Source organism: Pyrgilauda ruficollis, unplaced genomic scaffold (genome assembly GCF_017590135.1).
Source record: "Pyrgilauda ruficollis isolate IOZ18807 unplaced genomic scaffold, ASM1759013v1 scaffold20, whole genome shotgun sequence".
Taxonomy (NCBI): domain Eukaryota; kingdom Metazoa; phylum Chordata; class Aves; order Passeriformes; family Passeridae; genus Pyrgilauda; species Pyrgilauda ruficollis.
The window spans coordinates 2,301,014-2,317,796 of NW_024519207.1; the positions used below are offsets into that span (position 1 = coordinate 2,301,014).

The following is a 16,783-nucleotide window of genomic DNA, read 5'->3' on the forward strand; positions in this document are numbered from 1 at the left end:
CTAGTCTGACTTCATAGTGTTTTATATATATTTTGGCAGGGTACAAACAATAACTTGGGAATACAACTTTAGATAAGTCAGGTTCACCTGTTCCAGGGAGGGATTTGATGTAAAGGTCACAACAGTCAGAGGAAAGACTGCGTGGGGTCTGAAGGGGCACAGAGCAGGTAAACACACCATGACAAATTCTTCACTAGTGCTATTTTTGGTCCTAGAAAGAGAACAGTTTACCAAAACTGCAGTAAGCCTAAATAGTTTTAGAGGGCAGAAGAAGGCTTATAATCTTCTGTGCTCTTTGCTTTGAATACATTTTCTTATTTATTCATTGTGTTTAGCACAAAAGACAAAGTCTACCCCGGGTAAATGCTATGACAGCATCTCACAGAGAGGAGACTTGGTCTGTTGCCTTTTTACCTGTGTGAAGAAAACAAGAGCAAAAGGAAAAAGCCTTGACTATCCCTCTGGCCTCTTCTGGTCTCGGGCTGCAGGTTCCTCCCCTAAAAACCTGTACTCATTTTCCTCTAGACTTTCTTCCAGAATAGTTTGTAAAAACAATGCACTTACCTAAACAGGTCAGGGGAGCTGTTCCAGTAATGTTTTGTAACTATTATTTATAGTATGTCTGTGCTTTTCAACATTTTTTCCCCTCCAAAGCAGAAATTCTTTTGATTAAAATTACCTGGCAATACAGCAAATATCTTTCTCTGAAAATGAGTTTTTATTCCACACAATGCCACCGTGGTAAGTCTTCAGCATTTATACCTGTATATAGGCTACATCCAGCATTATACATACACCTTTTAACATGGTCATTTCCCCAGTGGCTCGACCAGAGCTGTGATCAGTGACACTTGTCAGCCAAAAATATAACTTTTCAGAACATGCATAAAAAAAATTGTTAGTATGACTTAAATCCTGGTGAAGGATATTCATATTAGCAGCTTTTCACTTACTTTTTTTTTAAACACCAATTTAATTAGAGCAAAACAGGTTATCAAAAATGCATGTTTTAAAAACATCTTCTGAAAGCCAGAAAATTTGACTTGTTTTCCCTTTGGGGAGAGGTATTCAAGAAGAAATAAGTTTCATCCAGAAAGAAGTATGCTTGCACTGGAAATACGAAGAAAAAGTTTCTGCACTGATTATTTCTAACAGAAAAATAACAACCCCTTAAAAAACAGGGAGCTATCTTTTATTTGGGTCTAATGGTGTAGCAATATATAAAAATGCTGGGTTATCTTTCTTGGTTTGTATTCCAAAAAGGTAAGCTGCATTGCCTGAGTTAGGAGCAGCAAACATGGTTTTCTCAGGTTATCACTGTCTGTACAAGTGGTTCAGAGAAGAGCCCCGAGGGCTCCCTTCTAGCTGAACAGGATGGGCTTTCTGGGTGAGGGGTCTCATGTTCACTAAGGTGTCTCTTTTGGCACTTTCTGCATCCTGGTCTGAGAAGTCAAAAGATACAGTGGAATTTCCTCTTCCCTGGGGAAGGAGTGACACTTCTGAAGTTTCTATAAATACATTGGCAGCAAAAGGAGGGCTAAGGAGTCTCCATTCTTTGCTGGATACACAGGGTAGTACAGTGTAAAGAATGAGGAAAATGCTGAGGTACCCAATGCCTTTTTTGCCTCAGTATTTAACACCAAAGCCAGCTGCCCCCAGCATACCCAGCAAAGACAGCTGGAAGTTAGGGATGAGGAGCTGAGTCATAATCTGCGAGGAAAGGGTTAATGACCTTCTGTCCCAGTTAGACACACATCTATGTGCCCTGATGTGATGCACCTGAGAGTATTGAGGGAGCTGGCAAAAGATCTTTCCAAACCCCTGTCAACCCTTTTCCAGCAGTTTTGGTTTACCGGAGAAGTCTTGGTTGACAGGAAATTAGCAAATGTGATACCCATCTACAAGAAGGGCTGGAAGGATGATCTGGGGAACTACAGGTCTATCAGCCTAACCTTGGCACTGGGGAAAGTTGTGGAGCAGATCATCCTGAGTGCCATCACATGGCATGTACAGGACAACCAAGGGCTCAGGCCCAGACAGTATGGGTTTATGAAAAGCAGGTCCTACTTGACCAACCTGATCTCCTTCTATGACAATGTGATCCACTCAGTAGGTGAGGGAAAGTCTGTGGATGTTGTCTACCGAGACTTTACGAAAGCATTTGAAACTGTCTCCCACAGCACTGTCCTGGAGAAACTGGTTGCTCATGGCTTGGATGGGTGAACTCCTAACTGAATAAAACTGGCTAGATGGGCAGGCCCAGAGAGTGGTGGTGAATGGAACTACATCCAGTTGGTTGCTGGTAACTGGTGGTGTTCTCCAGGGCTCAGCAGTAGTGCCAGCTCTGTTTCATATCTTCATTGATGATCTGGATGAGTGGATTGAGTGCATCCTCAGTAAGTTCACGGACGACACCAAGGTGGGTGGGAGTGTCGATCTGCGGCAGAGCAGGAAGGCTCTCCAGAGGGCTTGTGACAGACTGGACTGATGGGCTGAGGACAGTCTTGTAGAGTTCAGTAAGGTGATCCAAGTGCTGGGTCCTGCACTTGAGTCAAAACAATCCCAGGCATTGCAACAGGCTGGGGGAAGAGTGGCTGGAAAAGGACCTGGGGTTGCTGGTCAATAGCCAACTGAACATGATCCAGCTGTGCCCAGGTGGCCAAGAAGGCCAATGGCATCCTGGCCTACATCAGGAACAGTGTGGCAAACAGGACCCCTTCACTTGGCAGGGGTGAAAGCTGCACCTTGAATCCTTGTGCTCAGTTCTGGGCCTCTCTATTCAGGAAGGACATTGAGGGGCCGGAGCATGTCCAGAGAAGGGCAATGGAGCTGGTGAATAGTTTGGAGCAAAAGTCTGATAAGGAACAGCTGAGGGAACTGGGATTGTTTAGTTTGGAGGAAAGGAGGCTCAGGGATTACCTCACTGATCTCTACAACTACCAGAAAAGAGGTTGCAGTGAAGTGGGGGTTGGTCTCTTCTGCCATATCTTGAGTGCAACAATGAGAGGAAACAGCCTTAAATTGCACCAGAGGAGGGTCAGATTAGATATTAGGAAAAAAAATATTCACTGAAAGGGTGGTCAGACGTTAGAATAAATTGTCCAGGGAGTTGGTGGGATCAGTGTCTGGAAGTGTTTAAGAGGTGTCAGGATGTAGCACTTGGGGATATTGTTTAGGGGTGATTATGGTAATGCTGAGTTGTCACTTGGACTTAGATGATCTTGAAGACCTCTTCCAACCTTGATGTTTGTGTGATTCTGCCCCACCTCACGACTGCCAGCTCTCAAAGGTTGGAAGGAAAGTGTTTCCTCACAAGAAACTTCTTGCCTGACCCTACTGGGGCTGTTCTGCTGGGACCTCCTGTGCTTAGAGCTGTCTTTGGAACCTGTGAACAGGAAATAAGAACCCTTTCTTTTCCCACCTTTCCTGAGTTAAGGGAATTTCTCAGAAAAGTTGGAGCAGTTTGTTTTCACAAATTAGTCTTCATTTTCTGCCAAATTAAAATGGAATACTATGTGCCTCTTCTGGCATTTCCTTCACCATCAGTCCAAGGGCTGGTCAGACAACATCCACCTTGTGCTGCTGTGCAAAAGCTTCTGTGCTGATCACATCCTCCACTGCAAAGACAGAGGGTGCAATCTTAGACTGCTTTACTGTACCCGGTTTGGGAATGCCAATCTCAGAGGGTTCTGAGTAATTTCTTCAAATATTTAACACACTTCTGGCATCACCTTCTCATCAGCAAGGAACCTTCTGTAAGCTCAGGGTGGACCCACTGCTGTCATTCACAAGTAGAACACGTTTCCTCTGGAAGGTGTAAGTTAGAGAAACCTCAGATGTAAAATTCTTCCTCATTAACTGGTGAAGCCAGGCAAACACGATCATCCAGGGAACAGGGAGCTGCTCTCAAGGGCTGTTTGTGCTGCTCAGAGAGAGATGCTGATGTGAAAGAGCTGGAAGACCATTCTGAAAGAGAAGGCAGTGAACCATCAACTGACTCAAAAGTATTGCACATGGCTGATAAAGGCCTTCCACTGGTAGCTGCCTGTTTAGCCCTACTGAGAGTTTGTTTCTGTGATGGAAGAGAGTCTTCCAACTCACTGCAAAATCCATTGAGGGCAGAGTATGCAGAAACCACAGACAGGTCTGAGAAGGACAGCTTCATCCCTGTGTCCACATTAGTCTCTTGGGCATCCTCTAAGTCATCAATGTTAAGCTTGGGGCTGCATTTCCATGTTTTTAACCTGGTTGCAGGTGACCCAGTGTTTAAAAACTGAAATGGTTCACTGAAATGAAATGTCTCTGATGCTGAAGAGGAGTTCACTGTGGGCAAGCAGAACAGAGACTTGCTTCGTTGAAATGACCAAGAAATGCTGGAGGCACTCCTGGATCTGCATGTGAAGTCTCCTAGATCACTGTGTCTCAAGTCCTGCTGGGAGAAACCAAGATAATGACCAAGGCCATTAGTGTGATGTTCCTTTTTTTGACCCATTTCTTGTGGCTGTTCAGAGACAGATTGGTGGCTCTGAGGAAGGAAGCCTGGCAGAGTGGTGAAGTGGGAATCTGTTGACACAGATGGATATGGTTGCTTGTTCTGCTTTGCAGACTTCCTACACCAACTGTGTGCTTGCTGCAGTCGGGAGAGGGAAAGAAGAAGATCACATTAATACAGAATTGGCAGTTTTACAACCCTAAGTTTCCGTTGCTGAGTTGTTACTGCAAATAATTATGAAGCAGACTTCAGTCAGTATGCTTGCAGCAAATATTTCACTGCAATAACAAAGATAGACCACCCTGCCAAAATCCCAAATATTTACATAAGGAGCCTCAAAGACAACAAGAATAAATGGTAGAAAAGCCTTGCCTTGTGGGCTGAATTACGCTAGCTTGAATTTCTCACTTCCTATTGACTTATTCAGATTCATTCATATTCTGTCTTCCAACATTACTACTTTAGTGGACAGCTTAAGAAAGAAATAAAGAAATGGAAGAAATATATTATATTATTATAATTTCTCATTTCTTCCTTCCTTTTTTTTTTTGTTTTGTCCTCCTTTAAAACATCAGAAAGCCTTCACAAGTTCATTCAGTCTCCTCAATGGAAATTTACTAATTCTTTCAACTCTTTCACATTTTCTTTCTTACCTAGTCAGCTCCATTAACTAGCTCACAGTGACATTACAGACACATGTTCAGTTTGCTTGTAGACACCTAGACTGAAGACCCAAACTCATGGTTATGATCCAAATCTGGAGCTGAATCCCAGTCCCAGGGCAGGATTCAGTTGCCTACCCATCAGATACTCAAACATATGAATGGGGAAAGCAGCTGTGACAAATGATGAGCCAACATCCTTCTCAAGGAAGAGCTGGAGCGAGATGGCTTTCCTATGGAACTGATGTCTGGGTAACTGAACTATGTTTGAGGAATTGTAAGGTTTTTCACCTTTGCCCTTATTTCAGTGAGGCTTTTAGAAATTAGACTTTAAACAAACTTAAAGTCTTCTTAATGGAATTTCTTGCATAATAAAAAATGCTCCAAAAGGGACACGAACTAATGGGACAAAGTGCAAGATCATACTCTTGAGAATAAAAAATAATCTCAGCTATGGGACTTGTCAGTTGGAAACAAGAGAGGAGAAAGAACCGGGTATCCTCATCTCTTTCTGCTATTAAAGCAACAAGGCTGTGACAACATGGTATTGGGCAGTCTCAAGTGAGTTGAAAAAGCACTGTGGACAATGCTGTTATGGCCTCATCTGGAATACTGCACATGATTCCAATCACACCTATGTGAAAAAGAATAAATCTGAACTGAAAACAATGGAGCCACAGGGGGAAAAAAAAATAAAATATGAACTATTCATTAAAAAAACAGAACCACAAACTAATAAAAGGTTTCTAATAACAACAGAAAGAGAAGAATCTTCTGTGGTGAGTAATGGATAAAGACAGACCCTGCTCATTTTACCAAACAGATTATATGACATGACAGAAAGAGCTGAGACCTGGCAACCAAGGAGGTTCTTTGTACCCAGTCTCTAAAAGAGCTCCATACATTGCTGCTTCTAACATCTTGCTAGTACACATCACATTGTCTTAGTGACCCAGATCTGTCATAGCCATATTCTGGCTTTTATTGAAGTGATTTTATGGGCAAAAAAAGGGTTTTCACATCTGCAAAAAATGCTTGGTTCTTTCATGATCTCTTATTAGAGATTATAGGACAGCCAAACCATGGAAGTCATTTAGATACTGTAGGTGAGGAAATATACATATGCATACTATATATATGTGTGTGTGTGTATATATCTGTATATCTATATATATATCTAAGGTATGTTAATTCATAACCTATTTCTGTGAATTATAGTAAGCTGCTTCCCTTAATGTCATAAAGAATTACATGAATGAAGAAATTGAGGACAAAAGAGTCAAATGTAATGAGTCAGTTGTCAGCAAAACATTAGCCAGAAATCACATTAGACCTCTACCCTTTAGTGCAATATGTGAGCCAATTTGTTTAAAAATTACTCTGCAAAATAAAAAGTTTGTCCACGAAGAATATACTAGCTGCTTCTTAACTAAAGACATTTTTGCATAGCCCAGAAATAATCTGACATGTTGAAAGTCCACAAACAGATCACTGCACTCTTTTGATGTGTTTGACCAAGAAGACACTCCTCATTATATTTTGTTAGTGTTAACAAAAGGCACCATTTTTTTTTTCTCTGCAGTAGCCCTGTTGTGAGGTACACTACATGAACTCAACCACCATGCTCAATGAATCAATTCCCAAAATAATTTTGGGAACAGATCTATCATTGCACTGCAGAGAGTTCTGGGGCCAGTACCTTTACCTTGTGCAGGCCACACCACCTGATAAGATTTAGCTGCCTAGTTAATACAGGCAGTGGGGTCTGGACAACAATTCAGCTTTCCCTGAAAAAATTCTTGTGTGTGGTTGGTTTGCTGAATTGTTTTCTATGTCCTTGGGCTGTGCTACAGTGAGAACACACCCTGTAGCTGATAACCTACTTTAGGTAAGATGTTACTTTTAGGGTTTTGCTATTTTAAACCCTTTTTTTCCCTAGTTCTTTTAATGTTTCTGCAGACAGAATAGAGGCACTTCATTTTACACAAAGTATTTGCTGTTAATCTTGCTCCTGGGTCACAGCTCCTGGTCAAGCCCAGCTGGCCTGGCAGGAGGTGATGGTGGATGCTGAGGAGAAGGGAGCAAGCACAGCCTGCCCCCAGAATGGCTGCCTGCAGGGCAGACCAAGCAACATCACTAATACAACTCATTTCTGAACAGCTGTTTACAGGAGGAACTGCTCACCTCGATAATTTTTTTAGGTGAGTTAAGATTTAAAAGACCTATTTTCCAATGCTGCTTTTCATTATATGGGCAGAAATGGGAAATAATGGGGAGATATTATTTTAATACTTTAATCTTAAAGCAATGTAACCTTTTGTGGTAAAGCAATGAAGACTTTTGTGGCTGTGAGAACACCAGGCAGAACAAGCAGCAGTGGTGTGCTACAGGTAGAACACTGTACCACAGGTAGGGTGTCAGAAGCTCCATCCCACAAAATACTAGTGAATAAAGATTACAGGCTAATCCTGTATTGTAGAGAACTGGATTATGTGGACTAATAAGACTTTTCTATATCTACATTCTCTAACTTGTCAGAGATCACAGAGGGGATTCAGTGATTTAGCCAGGATTACAAGTCAGCCAAAACCAGCTCCTTGTCCTGTGCCAAGGCCAGTGACCGTGCTCCCCTGTGCCACCTTGGGATGGCACACTGAGTGCTGCACGCATCCTGTACGCTCATGTGACAGCTCCTCTTCAGTTCCCGGAGGAAGCTTCTCTGCCCCCTTAATCCTGCCACTGGCTTTGAAAACAGCTGCATCTTTTCTGAGCTCTTTTCTTTTTCAGGTCCTCATCGTCAGCCTTCTCACGGCTTGCTAACACTCTCAGCATTGCCTATTGCCTCCCTGCTGCCTGGCAAGCCCTGCCTGGCACAGCCATGTTGCCTGCAACAGGCCCAAGCGAGCTCTTTTCTTTTTCAGGTCCTCATCGTCAGCCTTCTCACGGCTTGTTAACACTCTCAGCATTGCCTGTTGCCTCCCTGCTGCCTGGCAAAGCCCTGCCTGGCACAGCCATGCTGCCTGCAACAGGCACAAGTACCAGGGAGATGCCAGAGAGGGCATCAGTCATCTGAGAGGACAAAGGCACAATGCAAAGTGACACATTGATTTTGACTGAAATTCCAAATGCAGGGAGTTACATTTGTCAGACCTTGCCTCAAAGATGTGCAGCAAACCCGGCCACTGACTGAACAGATTAGCTCTCTAACAGAACAGATTTTTTCATCTGGTGCTAATCTGCTGCTCATTTATAATCTCTGCACAAATCTTTGTGAAGCCTGGAGGGATTTAGAGTCTTTGTGTTTTACAATGGGCTGCAGAAGAAGTTCATGATGAATATCCGGGAATGCCATAAACAACTTGGGGTGAACCTTTCAGAAACGCACTTTCAACTTGGGCTGCCAGGGCCTAACAGAAAAAATCCGTGAGTGCTGCTGCAGTCTATTTTAAGTTATCTGCTTTTTAAGAAAGCAGATAGAGATCTCCTTAAGCATTATCTGCATTAAGAACTGCCAGCAAGGCTTTGCTGAGGTCAGGACCCAGCAAGCACAGCAATGACATCACCATCTCGAGCCCAGATTTTGCCTGCCTTGCTCAACAGGAGTGTGATGGTGTTTGTTTAATTGTATTAAAACCAGTGGAACTGATCCAGAGGAAAAAAAATCGACACAAGAAGAAGTGGCAGAGATTAGTCCTCAGTATCATCATAACAAGTCTTACTTGAAAGGCAAACAGTCAGAAGCACAGCATTTCAAAAAGGCAAAATGCACAGATGTGATTAAAAATTGAACCTGTTTGAAAAGTGGCTTGTAATGTGTTTGCAAAAATAGAAAACTGAGTGCTTTGTAACACAAAATATATTAATTCTCAAGAATTTTTGCTGGGTGTAAGATTTGTAAGAGATCCTAGTACGCCATAGAACTTAACTGGATAAAGTACCTTAGGCTGAAGAAAAACAAGTAAAAATCTTGAGTTAGGGACTGATTCTCTATGCTCCCCCAAAATCCAGACATTAGAATTAAAGAAAACCAAACACTTATGTCACAAAAAGGAAAGGAAAAAATAGAATAAAATATTTTTTAAAACAGGAGAATAGTATTAGATTTGCAGATTAATTAAATCAGTTCATGGCACCTCCCTTGACTGAGTCAGTTTTTGCTCTGAAAGTGTGTCTTTTTCACCCCTTTCAGAAGAAAATAAATATAATCTTTGTAAAGGTGCCCTGTACACATCCTTGCCTGTCATAAGATATAGAACAGTTTGGGTTGGAAGAGACTTTAAAGATTGTATAGTAACAACCCCCTTGCCATGGGCAGGGACACCTTCCACTAGACCAGGTTGCTCAAAGCCCCATCCAGCCTGGCCTGGAACACTGCCAGGGATGGGGAATTCACAACTTCTCTGGGCAGCCTATGCCAGTGGATGTTTTTCTTGCCTTTCTTCCTCTTTGTCCTCAATTCTGCTCTATCTGCACTATTATGTATAATAATTCAGCAAGCTTGAAGGTATTTTCTCACCTCCATTTTCCTTCCTGCAGACTAAACTGTTCTCTGCAAAAGTGCCCTTTCTTTGCCTGTTTTTGTCTTTTTGCCCTCTCTGACCCTGGTTTAGCTGCCTTTCTTTCTCTTTTCCACTTGTATTTAATTGAGTCCTCTTGTCCCAGCTCCTTGTGTCAGTTATGGCTGCTACCTCTGCTCCTGAAACACACGACACCACTTCTCACCTCAAGATTACAGTTGCCCCATACCGATAAGAACATTGGCCGGTTAATTCAGCAAATCAGCTAAAAAAAGAATCCCTCTACCTCCTCATAAGCTGTGATCTGTTAACATTTGCAGTGTTATTTCAAGGATGCCTTAAAAAGCAAGACTAGGCAGAAAATAGACACCTCATAAACTGCACAGGGACTCTCTGGCATGTAAAACAGCAGCAGGTCCTACGCTTAAGTGCTGAGTCTCTGCCTAGGTAAGATATTAATTTTTCTGGTGTCCACCTTCCTCCTGGGTATGTCTGCATGTCCCACCTCACACAGAGTGGCTAGGAAATCCTGCCAAAATATTTTTTTACTTTCCCTACTCTAACCAGAGATGTTATCATAATTTAAAGAAGCCATCTGTGCACTTTCTCCTCTCTGCTCACTATCCTTGCTTCCTAAACATGCATGGCCAAGCCAGTCCCATCAGTTACCAACCTTTCCTGCTTCCCACATTGCATTGCCAGGAGTGCAAGTTGATTAGCACGTCATCTGTCTCTGTGTGGATTATGCCCAGAGGCAGCCAAGAATCTGGACAAGACCTATAAATCCAGCAGTATACTCAGTATACCAGTACATGGTATATTCTTAGCTACATTATTTACATATTCTTCCCACTGCTCTGACAAAGCTCCCCAGAGCTCCTGCTTCTTGGCTTAGCTCTGGTGAAGCAGTGGGGGTGTCTTCCCATAGGATGCAATCGTGTTCCTAAGCCTTGCTTCTGCTCCAGCCAACAGAGCCCTTTGCCTCAGCTGTAATATAGCTGCACCCTTGGATCAATTTGCCAATGTGTAAAAGCCACTGTGACAAAATAGTTCTGAAGGGCTTCCCTGCAAATGAAGGAGTAGTTTCTTGGCATTAAACAGATTTATCTTACCCATGAATAACTTTGTTGTCTCTTGAACTGACTTTATCTAAGCCCCTTGATAATTGCATTTGCAAAATGGATTAAGAACATGGATCAATCTGGCTGGCAAGTATCCAAGTCCCTGTCAGGACAAGCAAGAGGTCACGTCTTGTTAGCTTAAACATGGAAGTATACTCAAACTTCAAACACTGCCTGCAATTTAACAGGGATGTTAATCTACCATTTTTGGTATAATTATTTTTAAAAAGCTGCAGTATCTGTACAAAGTAAACAAAACCATTCTGATGATTACTAACCATCAACTGATATGGAGGCAGAAAAATACTGAGAGGTCATTGTTTAAGTTTATATAACTGGGAAGAAATCAAAGTTATCATCAACGCTGTGGCATGGATAATATTGCTAATAGTAACTCTCTCTGAGAAGTCAAACTGTAGTCTTGTTACTTTCAAAGGTAGATATTATAATTGCTTTAACTTAGAATGAATTAAATGAATATAAGGAGTTCATGGATCACCAAATCCAATGTTTCCTATAACCCATGCTCCATCATTTCCTCTCCCTGACCATCCTGCCTTAAATTAAGGTATTAACCTGCTTGCACCTGCTGGTGGCTGTTATGTAGTTAGCTGTGAATATGTACTACAATCTATTTATTGGCAGGTTCTCGTTCCTGTATCAAAACAATCATTGAGTAAACCAGCCTTTTCCTGCTCCTGCTGTTTATCATGTGGTCTGTCTTCAAGTCAGGGCTCCCTTCAGACTTGCTTTGGTTGGGCACAGGTGACCCTACTCCCGCAGTTTCCCTCTGCAGGACTGTCTCTCCATTCCTCTGCATGGGGTGAGAGCCCTTCCTGGTCCCTGCCCCTTTCCGAGGTCACCTTTCTGGAGTCCAGAGCTGAAAAAAGGTGTGGCCCTTGGGATCCTGTGCAATCTCCTGTGCTTCCTATGGCATAGTAGCTGATACACACCACAGACTGCAATTTTCTTTTCATGGTCATGTTGCACTGGTGGCTGTAGTATCTGAGTAACAGGAAATTTCCCCTTTGATTTAGCCTTAGAACTCTTCTTATTGTACAGCCTTGCTTAAAACCCATATACCAGGACCTAGTTTTCATGACTTTAAAATGGCATAAGTTAGATCCAAAGGCTCTGTCTTCCTTCTATTTTGCATATATTTAACTTGTTTTACTTCACAAACTTCCAGAGTGATAAATTCCATTTCTGTAACTTCAATCTCATTTGTCATTTTGTCCTCCTGTTCAGAATCATCATCCTCACCCAAAACAAGAAATGAAAATCAATTGTATTTGCACGCCATACTTAGGCAGGCTTCTGTTCTTCTCTTCTGGCTCATATGGATAAAATCTTGTTCTGATTTTCTTTGCTCAGCAAGTCTCACTTTACCTCTGTACTGATGGACAGAGGTACTGAAAATTGTTAATTCTGAAAATTTGCTGGGTTTAAACCAAAAGCCCTATTTAGAAGCCCTATTTTTTTGTTTGTTTGTTTTTACCCTTCCCTTCAATTTGCTTGAAACCAGTGTAAGGTCCCATAAACCAAAGTTATGTCACGCAGCAGAAACCTCCTGACAAAGAACAGGGAAAAGAGGACATAGGTGAGTGTGGTTGCTGTGTATAAGTTTGGTCATGACTTGCCAGATTCAGTTTGCAGCTTATCTCAGGCTAACACAGATATGCCTGAAGTGTAATCAGTAACCCTGACAAATTGGTGACTGGCTTGCCAGATGGGCAAGGGAACTGCCCTCCTCAGCCCTTTGCAAGTGTTATTCAGCTCTGTCATGGGATTTCTCTGATGGTAGCATCTGCAAAGCAGCATCGAAAGATTCCACTTCCACCTGGATGTGACTCACCAGAGCAGAGATGTCCTGTGTACATGGAATTTCAGTCCCAGGAACTACAACCGCAGAGGCACTGTGCTACAGAGGGCTGCACACCTCTCTGTATGCTGAGAGGTCTGTACGGTGCAAGGATGGCACCCACAATGTGTCTTCCACAGAAGCAAGGTCAGACAACTAGACAAGCTACATGAATGGAATTCACTCCAAAAGAATACCCTTTGAAAGCTGAACAACAGCCTTATAAAGGTGAAGGACTGTGATCCTTGATTTGAATGTAAGCAGCAATAAAAACCTCTGCAGTGCAAGAGTGCCCATTAAGCTGGATCTGGATTGCCACAGAGACCCCTCTGCAGGGCAGGCAGCTGTTAAGAGTTTGCTGCTTATCCTTTTATCTCCTTTGGATGTGGTGTAGTGAAGCAGAGCATGCTGATATATTGCCCAGATATGTGCCTACAGATGTCCTAACAAACAAACTCTCAGGATTCGGTTATGAGCACTTGAGATTAGTTCAAAAAGAGAGTCAGTGGGAATGTCTCTCTTAGGCTGCTCTTCAGGATGCATTTCTTTTCCTTTATCACCTCTCTTCATCCTGATAATCACTGTGAGAGATGCAGTTTGTCATCCAGTAATGCTAGAAAATAATGAGTACCATTAGGACTTCTGCTTGTCTCCCAAAGAAGTCTCATAACTGATTGCTATTTTGAAACTCCCTGTCAGTTCTGTGCCCATACTTCTTATAAAAGTACATTCACCAGCCATGATTTCTCCACTTGGGCTCATAATTCCTTCTCTCCTCAATTTTTTAAACAGCTATCTCATCTCACAGCACTCTTATCATAAACTGAGGTTGACTGATATCTGGCTAACATCATTCACTGCTTTTGTGATCAGTTACACAACACAGCAAGGGGTTTCAAATTCTTTTTTCAGCAGTACTGTCCTGGCTCTTGCTCCAAGGATAGAGCAAAAAAACCAAGTAACCAACCAACAAAAGGGCAACTGTCAGTGCAGGGTAAGCTTTCCTGCACAAAACCAAGAAATGTGCTTCTATTTCCCTGTGTACTGAGTTTACCTGCAAAAGGATCCTATTTCCATCATGGTCTTCTGTCTGCCACCTGCCTTCACTGATGGGGCTGCAAGGGTTGGGCAAGAGAGGCACAAGCTGCCCCACATCTTTCACTCTGAACTCCAGCACGGCTGACTCTGTCCTCACTGGAACTTGTCCCTTCGGGAGCTTTTTTAAGGAAAACTGAATGTCTATTTCCATGTTAGAATAGACAGGAAAAACACAAAAGTCTGCTTTTTTCTGACACACTGGTCTTTTCAGTATTAACTCATACAATTTCAGAATGTCCACGAAATTCTCATTCCTGCAGTATATGGTGAAGCGGATCATTTCTTTCCCGTAGTGCACTGGGCGAATGGCCCACAGAGGAGTCTCTGGAGCCAAAGTGTAAAAGTCTTGGCTGCATGGCAGGTAAGGGAGGAACTTCCCATGCATTAGCTCTGTGTGGTGGTAATGCCAAGGTGGCCGCTGAAAAGTTTCATGGAGCTGCAAGATGGGTTCTTCTCCGTATTCCTCCTGCAGGAACAGAATGACAGCAAGGGCTGGCTGAGCAACACCAGCCTTGAGCGGCTTCCTGCGCTTCCGGGGCACTCGTCTTTCTGAGACCCGAAACAGCTGGAGGTCTGGATGGATCCAGGCTAGAAGCTTATCAATGGCCTGCTGAAGAGTCTTGGATTCACCTGGGTCTGTGACAATATGTACACTAACAAGGAATGGGTCTTGTATGCCTTCCACAGAAAGTTCACCTGAAATATTAATAAAAAAAAAGTCGTTTAAGATTTGCAACCAAGTTACAATACTTAGGTGACCCTTAAAGGAGAAACAGTCTACTCAGTCACAGTGGGCTTTTCTTTTTCTCCAGCTCTCTGAATCTCACTTGTAGTAAACAACAACAACAAAAACAGTTCAGTGATATAGCAACCAAGAAAATAATCAGAAGGCAGAGAAAAGTTTCAAGCATACTGTAAGAGCTGCTGTTTCTCCCAGACAGCATCCAAAAGATGCTAGTCAACAGGCATTTATTTCTTGGAAAAGACCTGTCCCATACAGTTGAGAGGCAGGAAAGACAAAAATACTGATGTAGAGTGGGGGGTGTAAGGGACATTAATGATGTGCAGAATGACAAGGGTGGAGAGCGTTCATCTTATTTTCATTTTTGCCAATTGGCCCAGGGCATGGAAATCACACCATTGAACTCTACTCTATCACCCTGACACTGAAGTTTTACACACAGTTAAATGTTTTATGTCCTGGAGGCAACTATTCTAGTAAGTAAGGCAACGTTTGTAGGGAAAGGTAATATCTTTTATTAGACCAACAAATACAGCTGGTAAGAAAAAAAGCAGACAAGCCTTCAGGCATACAGGTCCTTCTTTAGGATAATATATTACTTGTCCCTACAAATCCTGCACTGTTTATATCTTCAGACTGTAATACTACTGCTTCAAGGTTTTCTTAAGATTAGGGAAGACTTGTAAAGGGAGGAGGCACAAAAAAGTTACACTTACGCAGGGGAAAAAAGAAACCTCTAGTTAACCTTGGCACTGCTCAGAGGGGCTCTATCTCTTGTTTGTCCCTGGAACTTCTTTGAGAGCCCAGCAGAGCAAAGCGTAGAGGTCTAGGGAGAAATTGTTACTTTGTTCTGCTGGAGTTACATGCCAATAAAGAGGCATGGTGATACAAGGCACTTTAAAAAATTAATCAAGTAGCCTTGATATTTTTGCTGAAATGGTTCCCCTTGTGTGGTATTCTGAAAGCACCTCCATGTCTGAGACCCTGAGCTTGGGCACAAAGCCTAAATGTGAGAAGCCTTAGAAAGGCTTCCCAAGCTTTTCATTGTGCAGACCACATTTAATAAGGGGATTGTCTCAAAGGCTATTCCCCCTCCTATTAGCAATCAGTACAAACCTCTCTCTCCTCTCTCCTGGCAAGAGAACAACATTCTTGTGATACTTCACCAATAGCTTTAATGGAAAAGCAGCTTTGTGCAAGTAGTGTATTTTAGTTGTCTTTCAATACAGAATAGCTGCAAGACCCAGAGAAAATTTAGATGCAACTGCATAGCTTTGCAGACAGAGGTGACTGGTAAACACGATGCCACCCTCAATTTAGAAGCTGCAGAAAGATATGGTATGCACAGCAAATAGCAAGCATGCATCTTGCCTAGGGGAGATAAAGAAAAACCAAGTAAGTAATCAAAAATACAATTACAGCACAGTTCTCATATCTCTGCATGAAATGGGTGATGTGGAGTGACTTTGTCAGATGGCTAATGGAAGAAAAAAAAATGAAGCAAAAAGAAAAACAGGGTCAGTATGCGGCAAGAGGCTTTGCTGTGGCAATCATTACTGGTAGGTAATTCTTTGAGATACCGCCTGTGGGTAGTCACAGCGTGGGAGAAAGGCAAAAGGGGTGTGGGGGGAGGTCGTGGTCCTCTACATCGGACAGCAGAACAAGAAGGAAAACAAATTGCAGAGGACAGTGATCTAATAAAACCTGAAACCTGATAACTGTGCAGTCGTTCATTTTCTAACGCTGGAATAGAAGATGTTCAGCTTTTTTCTCTCTCTGATTCCTTTGTTACACAAATGCTATCAAAGCCTGCAACAAGTGACAGGCTTGATACTTATGCATATAAATGACTGCAGTTCTGAAAGAAGCCTCCGCACAACAATGTGAAGCACAGAGCCATCATTTCTGTCAGCTTCCTGCTCTGCATTAAAAAAAAAAAAAATCCCTGAGCACGGCTTTTCTACCCTCCTGTTGCTCAGCATGGTGCATGGACACTGAATGGCTGAAGCGTTTTTCAGAAGTGGAGCCTTGTGGGAGCCAGTGGCAGCATTAGTATTCTGCAGCCATCGCTGCCTGTGCCCACCAGCAGCAGATGCTCGCAGAACCAGCCTCAGAGGCACAGCACAAAGCCATCCTCAAGAGCCAGAGTGAGACAGAGCAGAGCAAATCATCTTTTTGAGCTAGAAGCAACTGTGTGAGCGCAACAGGTCAGTATAGAAAGAGCTTCGGTCCTATTTTATGCTAGCACAGATGCTTTAACATGTTTTGTTATGTGGCTTCTGTGCTTCTA

The 16,783-nt window shown here is 42.7% G+C and overlaps 1 protein-coding gene across 1 annotated transcript in view; it reads right to left on the bottom strand.

Annotated features, from left to right (window-relative positions):
• Nucleotides 1-3,832: 3,832 nt before the first annotated feature.
• FAM124A (family with sequence similarity 124 member A) overlaps nucleotides 3,833-16,783 on the bottom strand; it is a 36,730-nt gene continuing 23,779 nt past the window's right edge. Inside the window, exons 3-4 of the mRNA XM_041467071.1 lie at nucleotides 13,708-14,447; nucleotides 3,833-4,630 (exon numbers count right to left, since the gene is read on the bottom strand). Of these exons, the coding sequence (XP_041323005.1) occupies nucleotides 3,833-4,630; nucleotides 13,708-14,447 (1,538 nt within the window). The remainder of the gene's footprint in view (nucleotides 4,631-13,707; nucleotides 14,448-16,783) is intronic.